The 20364-nt window shown below is 39.3% G+C and overlaps 1 protein-coding gene across 1 annotated transcript in view; it reads left to right on the top strand.

Annotated features, from left to right (window-relative positions):
* The window catches only part of EXOC4 (exocyst complex component 4), a 698176-nt gene that overhangs the window by 613305 nt on the left and 64507 nt on the right, over window positions 1-20364 (top strand). The window contains exon 15 of the mRNA XM_032483367.1: window positions 19006-19147. Coding sequence (XP_032339258.1) covers window positions 19006-19147 — 142 coding nt within the window. The remainder of the gene's footprint in view (window positions 1-19005; window positions 19148-20364) is intronic.

The raw sequence follows: 20364 nt of genomic DNA on the forward strand, positions 1-20364 counted from the left end.
TGACAGAGCTGGGAAATTGATCTTTTCATTAAGCCAAAAAGACATTTAACTCTGCTTCAACTTTTTTTCTTCTCCATTTCTCTACTTCGCGTTCTTTCAGTGCTCCGCATTGTGCGTGATTAGTCTGTCTGCTCTGTGATCTCCACTTCCTTCTGCGACAGTTTTTTACCAATTATTCATCAGAAGTGCTGTATTTATTTTCTTCTAAAAATTCTATTTTGGTGATTTTTGGACATGCTTTCTACTTTCTGGATTAGGAAGTCCTTGGCTTCTCTTCCTTATCATTTGAGTTGTTTCCTTACCTGATAGAAGAAGTTTAATGACATTTTACCAAACTTGGAATACCAGAATTGCTTCATTCATTTCAAAGCATGTTTGAAAGTATACTGTGGTAGGATGTGCAGAGGGAGTTATTCACGTGTCTTATGTTTAATTAAAGCAAGTCTTAGATGAACACTGCAAATGTAAAAATTTAGGGATTTTTCACTCTCTGTGCTAGGGAAGTTTTTGTGATTTTTGTGTGTTATGGGTTGTTTGAATTGCAGAGAATAAGGAAGTGCTGGAAGTGTATTACTTACAAAAGTAAATTCGGCTTGCCTCTGTTTTTGCCTTTGACCTCTGACTGTTCATTTGTGTTTCCTGGCTTTGCCAGCAGCTTCACCCTCCATCTGTCTTCTCCTGTAGGCATCCTCTACTGAGGAGACAAAAAGACACATGGTCAATTAGCTGGAGAGTCACAGTGGTTACATGTATAGACAGGGATTCATAAATCATATGTTCTATTGAATTTATCCAACAGTTAATTTCTATTGGATAAGTGGAAAATTTATCTAGTTTAATTTGCTAGATCATTGAAGCACTATCTTATGGGGCCATCAGGGAAGATATACATTTATTCAATAAATATTTGTGGAACAGCTTGATTTGACAAATAACCCAGTCCCAGCTATGTGCTGGGCCCTAGAGACACAAATAAATAAAAACCCCACCTCTGCCTGCAGGGGCTTTATGAGTCATGGAAAAAAACCGGTGGGAAGGTAATTATACCATATTGTGATTTCACAACTCTGGGGTAAGCACAGCCTACTATGGAAAAATATGACGTATACATTTTAGAGGGGAGTATAAATGTCAGAGAAGGCTTTCTGGGAAGGTTCCAGCTGATCTGGGTCTTAAGTGATAAATAGTAATTAGCCCGACAGAGATGAGACAGGAGGGTATTTTATGGAGGAGAAACCAAGAAGGGGAGGGGAGAGGAGGAGAAAAAGCTATGAAGTGAAAGAAAATATGGTGAGTTCAGGGTAATCCCATAGGGCTGGAACATGAGGTTTGCTGTAGGGGAGCAACAGACAGTGAAGCTGAAGGCCACTTGGGCTCTCATTTGGAAGACAGTGTCAAGCTCCCGAAAGATTTTAGACAGAGACATGGTCACACGGGGTTTTGGAATGATTTCTTCAGCAAGACTACAGGGGAGTAAATTAGAAAGGAATAATTTCCAAGGCAAAGAGATTAGTTAGAAACCTGCTACCTTAATATGGGTGATAGATGGTGAAAGACTGTGCCACAGTGGAGACAGTGAGGATGGATTCAGAGAGGTTACAGAAGAATGATCAGCAGGCTTCCCTAATGAGATGTGGGAGTACAGGGGACAGAGGCACTGAAGGCCTTTCCAAGTTCCTTGTCTACACCACCAGGTGGACTTTGTATCAAGCTTTGTGCCAGGATATGCAATTAGCTCTCCCAAATACAACCGTATGCTAAAATGACACTCATTAAAATGAAACGCTTCCCACGCATCATAGATGTGTAGTACCCCTTAAATCCAAACACAAGCAACTAAAGGAAACTTCCCAAATTATTTATTTGAACTAGAACTTTATTATATACAATTCTCCTTAGGATATGTACTCAATTGACTGATTCATAGAAATTTCTTTCCTTATAGAGATATTTATATTAATAGTAATTGATCTATAATATAGAAATCCAATCTTAGATGATGATGATCATTATTATTAGATTGTTATTATTGTCCTCGTAACAGACCTGCTAGGTGTAGCAAAATGGGCTCATTCAAATGTCATTTGTTTAATGCCCTGTATTTGCCCCATGTTGGGAGACAGAGTGAAACAGAAGTTCAGTTGATGGGTTAACATGTGGAATTACAAGCATCTTATAATAGCTATAATTGCTATAAGGTAGATAACCTAGAAGGGTTCAGAGGTATTTTCCACACTGGGCAGTAAACTTCTGGATACTCCTAAAGTAACTCAACCTCTTAGTAGTTCTTGTGACTGGTTCAATGAAGGAAGAGGTTGACACTACCAACTAAAATTAAAATATGGGATCTGGTATAAGTTTCACTGGGAATTGACTCTACTACTGCTTTTGCAATTACTTACCAATGTCTTTGCCGTATATACAGCGCTTAAACATAAAGTACCAGCAGAGTACAAAATGGGCCATGTATTGCTCAAGGAAATTAACACCCTGTCAAAAGTCCTGTAAGTTTATGTTGAGTTCTCTCTCTCATATGGAAGAAAACACAATTGTTTAGCAACCGTCTTTGCTAATAGGTAAAATGTGAGAAATATCTTGTGAAAATTCACCTCTCTAAGGAGAGGTTAGAAATAACATTCTATTAAAGGTGAAATGAGTATAAAAAGAAGCAAGTGATGTAAAAGTATACACTACAGGTTGCTCAGTGAGATATAGACCATGGATGATGCTTTCTTGATATAACGGTGCCACAGATATGGTGATAGTAGAGATATGATGATAATTTAGTCTAATTCAACTAAAATAGGATGAGCTATAAGTTCTTTTGGATGATTTTCCTTCTCAAGAGGAAAAAATGTGGAGACTGAATATTTTGTACTTAATCCTAACCAAGAAAGAATTCATTGGGGAAGTAAAAAATTATAATAAGTGTTTGGAAATGTTACCAAATCAGAGTTTACACAGCAAAGAAAGTAAACTACATTTTCAGACATTTGGGAAAAGTATAAATGTGATTCCATGGTTAGAATCTATCAAAGGTAATGAAAAATACAGTTCATGATGTGGGGTGGGAGATTATACAACAAGATTTGAACCATAAATGTTAAGTAATTTCAACAAAAAATAATAGCAAACACACTCTATGCCGAGATGTATTCTTAAAATATGTACACACACACTCTTAATCCTAACAATAACCCATGAAGTAGAGACCATAATTATTTCCATTTTTTACATACTGAGAAGCTGAGGCCCAGAAAAGTGAAATTACTTACCCAAGGATACATAGTTATTAAGTTATCAAGTGGTGGAGCCATAATTTGAACTTACTCATTATGCCTCCGCAGTCAGTACTTCCACCACCACATTATTGTACGGCATCCAAAGAGCTCTCTAATGAACTCACATAGACAAGTATAAGAATGAAGAGGGTAGTGCTAAGCTCAGTGGTAGAGCCCGTGCTTAGCATGCATGAGGTCTGGGGTTCAATCCCCAGTACCTCCATTAAAAATAAATAAAAACCTAGTTACCTCCCCCAAAAAAGAAGAGTATAAGAATGAAAGAAGAGACATGTAATCATAGATGAGTGCACAGCATGCACACAAAATGTAAGGTGAGACTATGAGTAAAGAGTCAGGAAGGCAAAACCCAGGAAGACCTGTTGGCCATTAGAGATGCTGAGGTTGTTTGGGTGCAGAAAACAGGAAATGGATGGGCCCATGACTGGTAAAGTGGTGAAGATCATTAAAAGAAAGCACGGCCACTCTATTTCTCTTTGGTTTCTGCCTTATTCTTCAAATGAAAGGAGAGGACAAGTTGTGGTAGGAAACAATCGTGAGGAAAGCAGCAGATGGCGTCTGGCTTCTGAAGAAGAGTTTAAATACATGATCTTGGGTGTTGAAGGGAATGTGCTGAGTTTGAGCAAATGTGGAGCACATGAAAGATGATTCAGAAAACACCAGATTACAGCAGATACTCCTATTCTTAAAGCAGTGAAAGCTAGAGAAGTTCTAGAAACTCTAGGCAAAGGTTTGACAATGACCCCGAGAACCAAAGTGATTGTTAGCACCTAGAAAAGAGTCTGACAAGTGCCAGGAGCCAACATGGGTTCACAGGAGGCAAAGGAAAGCATCGTAGCTGCCCAAGGGCCACCAAAAGAGACTGGGCAGGATTTATAATGGAGAGAACGGGGTGCTGTGCATATATCATTAGTGGGCAGAGATAAGGCTTGTCATAGTCTCAGATGTGTATGTTTACTTTCCAAATAGATGTGAAGATATTTTTTCTTTCTATTTCATTGAAGTGTGGTTGATTTACAATATGTGTTTCATTATGCAACATAGTGATTCACAATTTTTAAAGATTATACTCCATTTATCATTATTGTAAAATATTGGCTATATCCTATCTGTTGTACAATATATCCTCAGAGCTTATTTATTTTATACAAAGTAGTTTGCACCTCTTAATCCCCTATCCCTCTCTTTCCCCTCCCACCTTCCCTCTCCCCACTGGCGACCACTAGTTTGTTCTGTGTATCTGTCGGTCTGTTTCTTTTTTGTTATGTTCACTATTCATTTTTTAAATTCCACATGTAGGTGCTCACATACAGTATTTGTCTTTCTCTTTCTGACTCATTTCGCTTAGCATAATACCCTCCAAGTCCATCCATGTTTGTCATTTGCAACATTAATATATTTTTCAACTTAGCTCTTGCATTCAAACCAAGATTTACTAATATCATCTTATCATTTTCTGAAAATAAAATTCTATTCATCAGCCCAGCAGAGGAAGATGCAAAAATTTAAAAGTATTATTCACTTTTTAAAAGCCAGTGTTCTCAAACAATAAATGCTGAAGAGGCTGTGGAGAAAAGGGAACCCTCCTACACTTTAGTGGTAGTGTAGTTTGGTGTAGCCATTATGAAAAACAGTATGGAGATTCCTTAAAAACTGAAAATAGACTTACCCTATGATCCAGCAATTCCACTCCTGAGCATATATCCAGAGGAAACGAACTTGAAAAGACACATGCACCGCAGTGTTCATAGCAGCACTATTTACAATAGCCAAGTCATGGAAACAACCTAAAGGTCCATTGACAGATGACTGAACAAGGAAGTTGTGGTACATGTATAATGGAATACTACTCAGCCATAAAAAAGTAAAATAATGCCATTTGCAGCAACATGGATGGACCTGGAGATTGTCCTACTAAGTGAAGTAAGCCAGAAAGTGAAAGAAAAATACCATATTGTATCACATATATGTGGAATATTTTTTAAAAGGCACAAATGAACTTACTGACAAAACAGAAATAGACTCACAGACAGAAAACAAACATGATTACTGGGGAGGAAGGGGATGAGGACGGATAAATTGGGAGTTTGGGATTTGCAAATACTAAATAATTTATATAAAATAGATAAACAACAGGGTCCTACTATATGCACAGGGAACTATGTTCAATACCTTGTAATAGCCTATAATGAAAAAGAATGTGAAAAGGAATATATATACATATGTATAAATGAATCACTATGCTGTATATGAGAAATTAACTCAACATTGTAAATCAACTATACATCAAAAAAAAGGGGTAGAGGAGCTGATGAATAAGCTTAGAACTAAGAGGTCTAAACCTTTCTGGGTCAATACCTAGATGATTTCTTCTAAATTTCATGCCTTTAACCTGGTTGCCAAAGGGCTGGTTATCTGAACTATGGAGCCCAGAAGTTACTACATACTTAGCATGTTCACAAACATGAAGTATTTTGGAAAGTACCTCAGTATTAAGCTGGGGCTTTTATATAGTCATTGAAAGCAGCTCCAAACTGGGTGACCTCGCTAGAGTAAGTCTGCTTTGTTGAGTCTATATCTTTAATCTGTGGTTTCTTTTAAAAAAACAATAGAAAAGCCCATGGTACAGTTTTCTGAAAAATGAGACAGCAAAATGGTCCTGTGAAACATTTTCTAAAGAGAAGATTGAATCTACTTTGCAAGGGAATCTTGGCATGTGTTATTGAGAATGAGAGCAATTTATAATTTGTTCAGTACTCAATAAATCCAAAAGAAAAAGAAATGATCTTACAGTTCCTATAACTCAAATGATAAAGAGAAAGCCAATCACTTGTTTCCAAGTAAATATTATTTCTGTTATGTATGTAGCTCTTCCTGCCTCTTATATGCATTCCGTAGGAGTTGTGCCGTAATTTAAAGGTTTGCCCTGTATCCCTCCTTCGGGTGGTACCTGAAGGTTGGAGTGCGGTGGGAAGTTGTCTGCTTGTGAACAGATCCTTCCTCTTCAAGGACAGTGGTTTGCAAACAGCTCTTTTAGCAGACTTGCGCTGCCAAATCTTCATGTAACAGATGAAAATGGAGCTTCTCTGATGGGGGGTGGAGGGGGTGGGTACAAAACTGAGAGAATGGAGATTGGGAGATTAGGAATGTGCTAGAGAGCACACTGGGAAAATCCTTGCCTTAGGGGTGACAACATGCCATTAAAGGGTGGCATCTTTGTGACCGTTCATCCCACTCCTTCCTGCTCCAGATGTCCTCTGACATCCGAGTGGCCAAAGCTCAGAAGTATCTCTTGCGTTGAAGGTTAGATTTATTCATCAAGGCTCAATCAGGGAAACAGAAGTCATTTTAGGGATTTCAAGCAAGAGGGAGTTTAATACAAGGAATTAAATGTTTTAAAAATTGCTAAAAGGGCTTAGAAAACTGTTGGGAGGAAGCAAAGCGCAAGGAAACTAGCTGCTGGCTTGCGGGGAAATGCGGAGCCGCAGGAAATGCGCCAGTGGTGTCACCTGCCTGCAGTGAAGACGCAGCTGTTGCAGGATCTTTCCTGGAAGCTGCCGCCAGCCTCCTATCTGCCATCTGTGTGAGCATTCTTCTCCCTCTGCAAGAGGAAAATAGTCCCTAACCTTTCTTTTGGCCTTCCACATCTTTGGGGAGTGCCTCTCCCTGACAGAATCTAAACTCCAAACCCTGCTGGGAAGAAGTTGGAAAATGTAGTTCCTCTGTTTCCAGGAAGGGGGCTGGGGATGATGCCAAGTTGACAGCAGACAAGGGCACAGGGTATTTTCCCATCTCTCTTTCTGCAGTAAATTTAATCTAGGGTGATATCAAAGGGAACATATTCCCAAGAAAGCAAATGAAATAACAAGTTCCCTCTGGTAGTAAATATAAAAAACGTCTTTCCAAAAGAAGCCCGATTCAGCTGTTTTAGCCTTAATAGAAGACCTAACTTGTCAGTGTCTTTATGTGCATATTGAAATAATTTATTACACAATTTCTGTCTCTTCAAGTGAAAATAGTAACTTCTGTCATTTCAGGTCCAAATTTCAGAGGCTACATAGACTCCTAACCATTCCTCCCTTACTTTCAGCACATGGACGCACACTTCTGGATTTCTTCTTTCTTTTCAGAGTGCCTGTGGCAGGAGGGGAAATAAACTGTGACCAGGAAATAAATGATGATTCAAAATATAAATATGACCTTTCAGGCCCTGTGTGAGTAAGGCAGACCTGATCTCTCAAAAACACAATTTCAAAGCTTTGTTGAATACCCTTTTGAATTCCTAAGATAACACCCGAGTTCACTTTGCTAAAGAATCAAGCACCAGGGACATCCTTTTCTTGAAAAGAGTGATCCCTGTCATTCCTCCCTCAAAATATGAGAAACAGCACTTGATCTCCTCCCAAGCTGCTTCTGAGCATCATTCCTTGCCTTCCCACCAAACTACCCCTTCCTCATGCCCACCTGAAATGCCACCTCTTTTACTGGATTTGCAATTCTGAAGAAAATCATTCTCTCTCCCACCCCTTTTGTGGAAGAAAAGAGAAAATTTAAGCCTGCCACCCTGAATCCTGTTTTCTTTCACATCTCCACTGATTTGAGCGTTGCCAGAATTCAGTAGTGTTCTCGGACCTTCGCAGTTCCTTATCTTAAGGTCAAAATGTCGGGAGCTTACACAGTGTGAATGTCTTAATATCTCACTATGTCATTTCCTTTCGGCCCATTAGCCACATAAACCACTAAGCCCGCAGCTCTCAGGTATTTTACAGGGTGTTTTCACGAGTAAGGAGATGAGTCTCGCAGTTTCTCTCTTCCAGGGTACCCAGCAGGAGGTCCAACAATAATAGCTTAGATTTACTGAGCTCTTACTATGTGCTAAACACTGTTGTAAAGCTTTATGTGTTTTATATCATTGAATCCTTACAGTGACCTTCAAGAGGCTGAAAAATTATTGCCTCGATACAAAGTTCTCACAGTTTGCCCAAGGTTATTCAGTTGGTAAATGGTTGAATCAGAATTTAACCACCACTTTCTGAGCCTAAACATAGATAGTCAACCCACAAGAAATGTTGCAGTAGGTGGAAACTCTGGTTCCATAATCAACATGAGGACACATATCCTATTACCTAGGGAAATGAAATCATTTAGATTTTGAGGCCATATCCTGGGATTTTATAAATCGCCTGATATATAAATGATTGCTTCTCTATGTAGCTTACCCTAATTGGCATAAAAACAGATTATTAATCTTTTGGTTTTTAGGGAAGTTGCTTCTGGAAGCATCTATGCGAACTGTTAATTATCCTAGGGATTATATGACAAGACTAGAATGAATGTGTGAACAGTATTTGTGTATTACTAATGTATAAAGACAGAAATATGGCTGGATGTTATGGACCTTCGCAAGGCATTAGTCAGTAGGTATGTGGCACCAGTTCATCCATTTAGCCCGCACAGGGAGTATCTGACACAAGCAAAATTAAAAGGGAGGTACTTAACTGTTATCTTTACCGCATCCTGGAGAAGTGTCCACTCTTGTCCTCGCTGAGTAGAAATTCTAGCAAGATTTATACCTGCAAATCCTGCAGTGTGTGTTAGTGAGTTCGTTCTCTTTCTCTTTCTCACTTCCAGCATGCTTCTAAGGGAGCCATCACCAATTACACAGCTGGTCTCGGTGACTGTGTGCTTGGTGGCAGGGTCAGCTCTGTCTTGCAGATAAGTCTGCATGTTGTCCACATAGTGGTAGGGTCAGAGTGACCAGTGCTGCTAGGATTCTGCCTGTTTTTCTCTGCAGTCACAGTAGCTCATAAGGTTTTGCCATTGACTATATAAAGCTAGTCTGATTGTTCCCAAACTTACTTAAAGCTATAGATAGAGGAGAAGGATACTGAGTTTTTGTTATTTTTTCCTTCAACACACTTTTATTGAATATGTAACAGTTAATAGTAGTTGTTATACAGTAAACCCTTGTGTGCTGAATGCTATTCTGAGCGTTTATGTATTTTCTCTCTCAATATTCAGAATCTTTTGAGGTTAGTATGATGATTCTCCTTTTACAAGTGGGCAGTTTGTTCTAGGGAAGTTCACCCAAATGGTATATGAGAAAGTCAGAATTTGAACTTAGGTCTGTCTCCAGAGGGTACTTGGCTGTTCACTGTACTTGATCCTTAACTGCTGGTTCCAGAAGCTGCACTGTAGACTGGGGCTACAAAGATAAGCGTGTGTACCTGTTGTCAGTCAAGAAGTTGCTGATTATTTCCCAACTTGGCCAGAATTCATGAATGATACAGCTGCCTGGACAGGGAACTCAAGAAAAAAGGCAACTAGAAAATTAAATTGAAGAGAGACCTGATACAGGACTTTGATTTGAACTCCTTTAGTTCTGGTTTTATTTGTGGCACTCGTTTGTGTCATATTGAAATTCATGCTTTATTTCTGTTCAGTTCGGTTTCACCATTTGTAAAGGGACCTAATGTTTCTAATTTACCCAGTGAATAAGCCATCCCCTAAGGCTCTTTGGAAGATTTACAGATGCAAAGCTGGAAGGATCCTGCTTGAACACATGGATAAATGTTATCTCTTTGCCTTATTATATTTTTTGCCTCTAAAATTCTGTTAAAACTTTAATCTGTGTCGCTTTTTCACCTAAAATATCTGGTTAAGTATTTATTAACATTTGAAGATGCTCTTTGATGTGGGGTTTTACAGAAATACAAAAGGCTTACGAAGTCCATGGAAATCTAATATAGCTCCACAATGGTGCCTTTCAACAGAAGGACTGGAGCTGTTCATTAGCTTTTCCACCCGTTTCTCTTTTCATATCTGGCAGGACCTGAATTGGCCACACCACATGCCTTTTTTAGTAGATGATTAGGTTTTTACCAAGCCTCAGGGAGGATTACTTGGAATAAAACAAAAATCAATCTTAATGTTTCCCCCCAGGACCAAAAGAGACTGAGGTCTGTTCTCTCACTCCCGAGGTGTGAAAACCACGTGTCTGTGCTCATTGGCATTGTGTGGAGGTAGGGGTCTGAGGTCAGCTGTGACCGAGGACCTGGGACCTTCTCAGGCTTGTTCCCTTCAAGCACTATTTGGTGAGGAACTAGATGTGTTTTTCCCACCGTGGATCTGTGCGGTGTGTAGTGTAAACTGTTGCCTCAGAATTGGCCTTTGATCCTGTGGTAGCCTAAGGAGATAAGCTGTCCTTGTCTACCTTGCTTCTTTCTTTTGATTTGCTCTTCACAATGGACCTTACACAAATCTCCTTTGTTTTCCCCATATAGGTCAATATTTGGAATAATTCTTCAATTTCAAACACTCACAGGCTTTCTGGAGCTTCAATTTCCTACCCTGAAATAGAAAAATGTTACAGGCTAATGAACTATTTGGAAGGCATTAGGTTAATAGCATCGTGAAGATATAATGGGGGGGAAAATGTTATAAAAGTCTTTGATTTGTCCTTAACTTGCAGATTAAATTCAATAGGCATTATTGCTGAGGGTAAGGAAGAGCTGTAGGCTATGAGAGATGCCAGGAGGAATAAATTACTGCTTTGTTGTCATGCATCTCTCAATACCAGGGATTCTATAGGCAAATACAGTGGGAGATGAAATGTGGGCAGGCTGGAAGAGGGAGGCGGGGAGTTACTAGAGTTCAGGGGATGGTCCCCAGCTCTGTGGCAGGTGCTGTGTTAGGGGCCACAGTCCCCATTTGGTCCTCACAACTCTCTGAGTTGCACAGATGAGGAAAACGATCCTGAGTTGTTAAGAAATGTGTTCTAGAGGTAATGAAAAGCAGAAGAATAAATTTTACTCCTTTGGGAAGCAACAGAAAAGAGTTTGGTTTCATAGAGATGAAAATTACTCGTAAGCATCATCCTTAAAATTAAGTTCTTTATAAAAGTTTGGTCTTTGGCTTCTTTTGGTTTGGGTTTGGGCTTTTGTTGTTGTTTTTGCCTTATACAGTCCCAAATAAAGGTTATTGAACATCTGAGACATGAGGCTGGGCGGTGAGTGGTATATCTTCTCTTCCTCAGAGAGTCACTACCTATAGTCAGGGTACTATAAGACATTTCAAGGGAGTGAGAGGGAGATGTTCCTAAGAACACTGTGGATTTCTATTGCCCATAGTCTTATGAGTAATAGTGGGGAAAGATGTAACATGTGGTCATTTAAATAATAACTGGTACCACAGAGAAGAAAGTAGGTCTTTGCCTCCTGTGCCCACTGGAAACTTTTTTTTGACCATAAATTTATTATCAATTAGGCAATTAGACCCAGAAAAGCAGTATAAGTAAGACACCTTCCCCTCATCCTTAATTGCTCCTATTCTTAACTCCTTTTTCCTTCCTAATAATAAATTTTTTCTACTTTTCCCTGCTCTAGTTTTTTTAAAATGTCTTCCATTTTCCCTTCTTCCCCAGTAAGAGTGGACAAAAGAGAAATCCCTTCCAGAGGCAGCAGTGAAAAGGCTTAGTGGTGTTGTCACACCTAGCTATTAGGTGTAAAAGGATTGGGTGTTGTGTCTCATAGAGTGGGCTGTATTTCCAGAACAGGTTACACACATGTGCATCATGTACATACAGGATCTGATCCGAATCATGCTCAGTATTTCCCACCCTTTGCAATCAGAATTCTGTAGGTCAAGGAACAATCTGAGTCAGCATTTTGGTTTTCAAAATCAATTGATTTTGCTACTTTAAACGGAAAATTTCTCAAGTATTTGGGACTGAAAAGAGGTGGTTATTATCTGGGGACAGAAGAACCATTACTTCTGAAATAGGAAGCAAAATGGAGAGGACCTACTAAACACGTTTCTTAGATAAGCCTCATCCTTATGTAGAAAAGAACTTAAAACTGCATTCTAGATTATTAGGAGGATGGGGGAAAGTGACAAAAATAAATGATTTGATAATAGGGGCTAAAGCTAGGACTGTTGGCAAAGAGTAGCTGGCTGCTAAAAATGTGTTTCAGGAAAGAGAAAGAGGGATCAGAAGAGTCACCATGAAATGTTAACTTGGAGTAATTGGCTTAGATAGGAAGGAAGGACATCTCTATCCTAAGAAAATTAAAATTAGATGCTAATAAGATAGTAGATTCTTGACCATGTGAAGGCCACCTGTCCATTCCAGAAGCCAGTAGATTTCATAAATAGAGAAATAATTCAAGAAGACTTATGAAGTACCTCCTGTGTACAGAGCGCAGGAGTAGAGGAAGGTTAGCGTGCATATTGTGCAAATAATTTAAGGGGATGAGTAAAAAGTAGGGATAATGATACAGAGAAATTACGAAGGCTGAGAATAGAGCTAGCAAGCGTTAAGAGTTCCGACTTGGAACTGTCGTATTATAGCGTATGACACTTTTAAATCCTACCCCGGTGCCGGGCATGATAGGAGCATATACCATAGCTATTTAGGGAGAAAAAAAGAGGTTAGATGGATGCTCTCCTGTCACAGCCCCCATTGACTCTGTGAGCCCCATGAGTTCTAAATGTCACAGGCCTAATCAGTATCCCTAATTTTATTTTTTAATAATGTCAGCCAGATAACAGCATCAGAGGATCTCAAAATTATTTGCAAAACCTAATAACACATTGCTCTAGTGGTTAGGAAGGTCCTATTACTACAATTTTCTAAATAGGAAAACTGAAAATGGGAAATGAAAGAATTTTATCCCAGGTTCAAGCAGAGATCATTATGTGGTGTCTGTCATTTCTCTGTACAAAAAGGAAGAAGAGGCAGAAATAATGGTTATACCAAAATTTGATCTTCTAAAATGTTTTCCAGCGAGAAAAGTCTCAGATCATTCTTCCTTGTCTTCTTCCGTCTTTGAAAAAGCTTGAATTCAGAGTTAACCTTTCTTTTCCTGCCATGATAACCATCTTCCCCTTTTCAGTTTATCACTTTCATGACAGCTGATACTAGTCTAAGCTAATATTGGAACAATTTTAGATAATATTGCAGATGCACAAGGACATCCTCATATGAATCAATTATAGAAGTCACAGTAAGTTGCCATGGAAAGTATAGCAGCTGCATCCTTGAAAACAGATGCTCTTCTGGGTCTGAATGAGTCCAATTTTGACTAATTTTAAGACCTAAACAAATTTCAGTCTGGTTAATATTAGGATGTGGAACCACTTGAGACATCCTAATGTCTTGGGCTGATTGCTTCTCCGTGACAGTTAGTATATGGCTTTCCTTGAGAGATGCTGAGTATTCGATATGCCAGGGGTTTTATGTCAATGGAAAACAGACTCCCCAAGTCTCGGCTGCAGGAAGGTAGACTCATGAAATTAAAGTGATTTCTAAAGGCAATACAGTTTATGGAAAAAGTGCTTAGTCTGTAGGGATTGGCCAGAATTGCTTTAAACTGTACTGCAAGATTCTTAGAGAGCCCAGGAAACCAGCTCTAAGAAACTGCTTCCCTCTCCCCACTCTGTCGCTAAAGTATACTCAAGAAACTAAAGCAAAAGTTATAGTTGTAAATGGCATGTCGTTCCTTATCTTGCCTGACCATCAATATGGTATTATGTGAATTATTTGTCATGTTATATTGGTCAATTAAATAATTTGTTCTGCTTTAAAAAGCATTGATTGAGCTCCTATTATATCTCCAGTTATTCTGCTGGCCCTGAAAATGGGAAATGGGAAATATATATATATTTATAAATATAAATGTATGTATATACATAATTCTTTCCTTGAAGGAGTTAATGATCTGGTAGGAAGACAGATGGATAAAAAGATCATGTCAATTGAATATGATAATAGAACTGTGTGAAAAACATCCAGAGGAACCAGTGACCCTGCCTGGAGAATCAGGAAAGACTTTCTGAGCCAGAAAGCGTGAATTGTTTAGAAAGAGGAATATGAGCCATCAAAGATATAGAATCCTTAACGGCATAATATGTTTTAGGATTTAGGGAATTTGCTTTCAAAGTGGGGTGGCTCAGAGGGCAAGATTGGGGAGGGGATAGTTGGAGAGGAAGGAAAAAGTGGTGAAAGATGGAAAAAAAACTGAAGTGTTGGGCAGAACCCACAAATGATGGAAAGCCTTACTAAGAGGCTTCATCATATAAGCAACTGGAAACAGTGATGTTATTTTTACAAGAAGTTAACATAGTCAAATGTTGTGTCTTAGATAAATAACGCTGTGTATCTAACTTATATTTAATTAGCTAACTATGGAGGATTGAGTTAGGGTAGGGGCCGGGCATGAGGCAGAGACATCCGTCAGGAGACTGCTGCAGTCGTCCATGGAAGAGATGAAGGCTACACCAGGAAAGTGACGACAGGTAGAGAAAAGACACAATAGATTAAGAAAACAGTTAGGAAATAAAGTTGGCAGAAATTAGTCTTTGCCAAGAAGAGGGAGGGAGGGGAGAGATTAAAAGATTACTCTCATGTTTGCAGCTGAGATTCCTAGATTGCTACACCACTGATAGAAAGGGAGTTTGGGATAAAGAGCAGATGCTAAAGATAGATAATGGGTTTAGTTTTGAACACATCATATGTGAGATGCCCGCGGGATGTACAGGTCAAGAGAGCTTGCAAACAGTTGATCAGATGGAGTTGAGGAGTCATCAGTTCCTAGATCATCGCAAAAATCATGAAAATTGATGTGCTCACTCAGAACATATAGAATGACACGTAAGGGAAACTAATAGAGGAAAACATCCCTGGGGGCCCAGCACTTGTAGGGGTGCTAGAGGAAGAGGGTCCAGTGGAGGAAATTGTGAAAATAATGGCAGAGAGGTGAAAGGACACCCGGAGGAACGTGGTGTCGTATAAGCCAAAAGAAAACAGTATTTCAAGGGGGGAGGGTATAACTCAAGTGGTAGAGCGCATAATTAGCATGCATGAGGTCCTGGGTTCAATCCCCAGTACCTCCTCTAAGAATAAATAAGTAAACCTAATTACCTCCGCCCACTGGGGAAAAAAACAAAACAAAACAGAATTTCAAAAAGGAAATGGCCGGTCCTGTGGAATGTAGCAGAGAGCCTTTCTGTGATGAGGATGGAAAAGCACCCAAGGGTTATGGCAATTAGGATACCACTGGTGACACTTATCAGAATAATTATCTAATAAAGAGGTGAAGGTAGAAATCAGACTGGGGCACATGGAAGAGTTAATAGAAGCCAAGACTATGGAGAAAACAAGTGCTGACAATTCTTGTGAAATCTCACTAAGAATCGGATGTCCTCAAGAGAGGTGTTAACAAGAGTGGGAAGGATCTGTCCTCGGGGGCCTGGGGAGCTAGCCAAGCACCAGGAAAGGATTGACAGATGGTGTTGTGGGCTTTTTCGAGATTAAAATTCAGAAAATTTTAGTGGCAATAATCTGTACTTTTGTTTTCCTGTCAAGATATGAGTTGTAAAATAGCCCAGGGTTAGGTCAAGTAGCCACAAAAGAATCTACAATGAGGTCGTTGGCCAAACGGTCACACGTAGCCACTTCTAGCTACAGGCAAGGCTAGAGGTACAGGCATTTAGCTCCCCAGAGTCGAGAGCGGAGTGAGCAAGGTAGTACTGGCAATATCTGTTGGTTCATGTAACGAGGAGTGTCTGCCCCAGAGACCAAAGGTTCAGCTTCCTCATGTAGACCAGTCAATCTAGTTCAGGAAGCCATGGTTATGTTGCTGCAAATAGTTATCTCGAAGATGCCTGCTTTTATACAATGGCTGTAAGAGGAATAAGGCTATTTTGAATTATCTGCTGTGACCCATCCCCAGTATTAGAACAACAGTTCAAAGTACATATCCTCATAAAATAATCAAATACTAAGTATTGTTAAAGCCCCAAATATATGGGTTCTGCCAATATGAAGAGCAGCCCTGAGATAAATATATAACCACATAGCCTCTAAAAGAGAGAGAGAGAAAGTGTGTGCGTGTGTGTCCAGTAACCTCCTGTCTTGACTGTGACCTCCCAAGTGGGTTCTGTCAGCATCACTTTTTTGTAAATTTCCATTTGACTCTTAAGAGCTAGTTAATTGTTCTGTGTTGTCTTCGCCATGCTCAGCATTTCTTTGCTCAGTTTATTCCTTCTTGTTAAGAAAACTTTATAAATTTCAGTGAGCCGTGAGGAATTCTCAAACCAGCTTTTCAGTGGAGCTCTGGGCATAATTTTTCATGTTGTTTTACTGAAATGTTTTTGCTGTAGATTATAGTCTAGCAAAATGCACAGCATGCTGCTGTTCTAAATTACTTTTCCCTCACTCTTTTCAAGTTTTACCTTGACTGCTTAACTCTACTTGGATTTTTTTTTTCAGTTTGCAGTTTGGCAGTGGTCAGTTGCAACACATGATGAAATTTTTTTTATTTTTATTATTTTTATTTTATTTTATTTTATTTTATATTTTTATAATAAGAGATTTTTTTTTTCCCTAACTTTCTTGGTGAAATGTGTCCAAAATGCCTTTCATAGAGTTTGGGAGATTAGCCTAGCTTTGGACCTCAGACCACGAGTCCAGTTTTTTCAGGGTTTTGATTTCTTCCTCTTTTGGTTGACACAAAGATTGCTCTTCCTGCCACAGTTAGTGTCACACCACAGAGGAATCTGAGGGCTCAAAAGCTCTGAAATGCCTCGAAATGTGAGAAACGTGTTACGTAGAGTTGCTTTCATCCAGCCTGCCCGATGAGAACGTTGTGAAGGCAGGGATCTCACCTTGCAATCAAACAGCATGAGCAATGAGGACGTTAGAGAAAGCAGTGGCCGCTTCCAGTCCTCAGATCGGTCATGAACTTTCAGACGATGCCAAGGCTCATCATGATCTTAAATCTACATTGCTGCATTTCCTTCCTCCTTACACGTTAGTCCCTGAAAATAAAATTCTTTTTTTTAATATTTGCCATGATATTTTCATTTATTAAAGTCTGCTTCCACAGAGGAGAACTTAGCCTTTTAAGTCTTGACTGTCTCTCTAGGGTTTGGCAGAGTCTAGGAATAGATGCAGTGCTAAAAGCCCGTAACCACAGGTGCTGCTTCAGCTAGGTGTGTTGACTCCCGCTCTGTAAGGTGAACGCCTCCTGAGTTAGTCAGCAGTGCCTCGCCAGGATCCTATGGGCCCTAAGTCCAGGAAGCCCTTCTTCCAAAGGACTACATCCTCTCGGTCATTCTCTGATAGAAAGAATTTTCAAGTGGAAAAGCAAAAGATACTGTTAAATGAAAATAGAACTTCAAGGCGGATGGAATTATCTTTTAAATCTCTTGTTGCTATAAGTAAGCCTGAGACTTCAGGTTAAGACCTGGATGGGGTGGGGAGGGTATAGCTCAGTGGTAGAGTGTGCGTGACACTCACGAGGTCCTGTATTCAATCCCCAGTACTACCATTAAAAATAAATAAATAAACCTAATTGCCTCCCCTCGCCCAAAAAAAGACCTGGATATCACATACTAAATAATAATTATTATTTGTGTTTTTTATTTATATTAATATATGAGTGAGTTTTATGTGCTATTGTCCTAAGTGTTTTATCTTCAATAATCCACTCAATGTTCCCAAAGGCATGATATAGATACTATTAAGTCCATTTTACGGGAGAAACTAAGGCAGACAGAATTTAAGTAATTAGCTCTTAGTCATACTAGTAAGTAAGTAGTGGAGACAGGACTCAAGGCCAGTCTTTGAGGCTCTAGAGAACTCAAAAAACTTTTCAATGAAATTACCAAATTATTGTTGGCGATCTTTGAGAAATTATAGGGAACTGGGTACACAATGGAAATCTAGACATAAAGACATGTAGCTCACACTTTTGCTGCTTAGTATTTTCCTGCAGAAAATGTCCAAGTGCTGTTAAATATTTGATCAATGACTTGGGAGAGATACAGAAGTTAGATTTATCAAATTTTCAAGAAAGACCTTTTTAGGGCTTTTAGATGCCTTGTCAGCTCCATGTAAGTTAAAGGACAGTGCAGCACACTACTGCTCTCCGCCCCCCAGAAGATTCTGGGCTTACATGCCAGCAGCACAGCATCTAGAAAAGGGAGTTGATCATTCTCCCTAGTCAGGTCAGCCCACTCTAGTAATAATTGTGTTTGGTCCTGAGTCCCGCATTTCAAGCAGGTATAGAACAATTGGCATGTTTTTGTTGGTGAGTTTTGGGAATTATAAAATAACTCATTTGGATTATTTGAAGAATAGTGGAAAATCTGGGGACATTTAGCCCAGAAAAGAGAAGACTTCAAGGAAGCCAAAAGAGATATCTTCCTTAGTGGAAGTACTTGTGCATAGGAGAGTGATTGCAAAGTTGGTAGAACCAGGGCCAATGGTTAAAAGTCAATGACAACAGATATGGCTTGATGTAAGATGATCGTGTCTTTCAGAGATGTAATAGGCTGCCACAAAAGGCATTGAGTTTTCTTTCCCAAATGCTTGTGTGGGTTTGCAACCAGAAGCTGAACAGCCAGTTTTGAAGATGCACAAATAACAAGCATAGACCACATGGTTGGGCCAGATGACTGAAGTTTACATCCAACTCTGAGATCCTGTTTCTATCCTTCTGTGAATTGATTCAAGACAATCATCTGAGCTACTGTGTTTAATCAAGTACAGAAATAGTCTCTCATGCCTTGGATGTCTAATGCTACCAACAAAAGCATTAGCCAAATCGATAAAAACAACATGATGAACAGCAAAACCATGTCATTTGAAATCTGTTGGCATCTAATGAAATGATTGGTGTTTTCTCCACACTCCTTCTTTCAGATCTGTCTCCTGCTCAAGACAGCCACATGAACGTGGATCTCCCTCCAGTGTCGGAGCAGATCATGCAAACCCTGAGCGAACTTGCCAAATCTTTCCAGGACATGGCTGACCGCTGCTTGCTGGTCCTCCATCTGGAAGTCAGGTATGACACCAGTAAAGCCCAGCACTTTGTGATTTCAGTGCACTGTGGGTCATGAATGGTCATAAATCACTTGCTTATTTCTGGAGACTATCACCATCATTTTTGGTTCTTATTATTGATGCTCTTTTTTACACTGACAGTGATCTTCAGTGTTACTCCGTCACCACTTACTGAGGCTTTGAAGCACACACAGTATTGTGAGTGTGGTGCTTCGGAGTTTGCATAGCCGATGACATCAGAATCATCTGGATTGGAATGTCTATTCCAGTTGACTAGACCATCTTAAATCAGTGAATTAACTTTAGTAACTCAGCTTCCTTCTTATAAAAACAGAAACAATAATCTCTAACTTTTATAGATTTTATAAATGAAATAATAACGAAATAAAATAGGTACAATGCCAGCCACAGGATAAGTGCTCAAAATGTGGTAGCTTATCCACCATGGTGACTTTATTGCATTGATATTTTTAGTAAAGTACTCTGCTTGTCAGGAAGGGAGTCTGCAGATGCAAGAACCATGATCCCTTCCCTTAAGAACTTCAAACCCAACTGAAGAGATTGAGTTCAGTCATAATTCAAGAAAATAGTTTCAAAGATGTGATATTCTTGGACTCTTTCTTGTTCCTTCCCCTGAAGTGTGGAATATTCTGATTAGCTTTGGTAGACTGTATTATCACACCTCTGGAAATGGTGGGAAGAAAAGACTAGGAATCACCAATCATTCTCTTACTCATTCCACAAATACTCATTGAGTGCCTTCTTCGTGCCAGGTGGAGTTCTAAGAATTGAGATACAGTAGTGACAAAACCCTCAGGCTCCCTGCCCTCATGGAGCTGCACTTTAATCAGGGGAAATAGCCAGTGAGGAACTAAAAAGGAAACTTTCAAATGAGTGTAACTAAGAGAATAAAATAGCATAACAGGATTAAACAGTGCTATCGAATAGAAATATAAAGTGAGCTACACATGTGAACCACATGAATAATTTTAATTTTTTCATAGTTACATTTGAAAAAATAGAAACATGTACCTCATAATAATATATTTAATCTACCCCCAATATACCCAGGTATTATCATTTCAACATGTAATTAACATAAAAATTATTAATGAAATATTTTGCATGTTTTGTACTCGGCCTTTGAAATCTACTGCATCTTTTACACTTAATGTCACATCAGGATTTGGACTCATCACATTTCAAGTGCTCAGTAGC

The sequence above is a fragment of the Camelus ferus genome, chromosome 7 (assembly GCF_009834535.1).
Source record: "Camelus ferus isolate YT-003-E chromosome 7, BCGSAC_Cfer_1.0, whole genome shotgun sequence".
NCBI classification, from domain to species: domain Eukaryota; kingdom Metazoa; phylum Chordata; class Mammalia; order Artiodactyla; family Camelidae; genus Camelus; species Camelus ferus.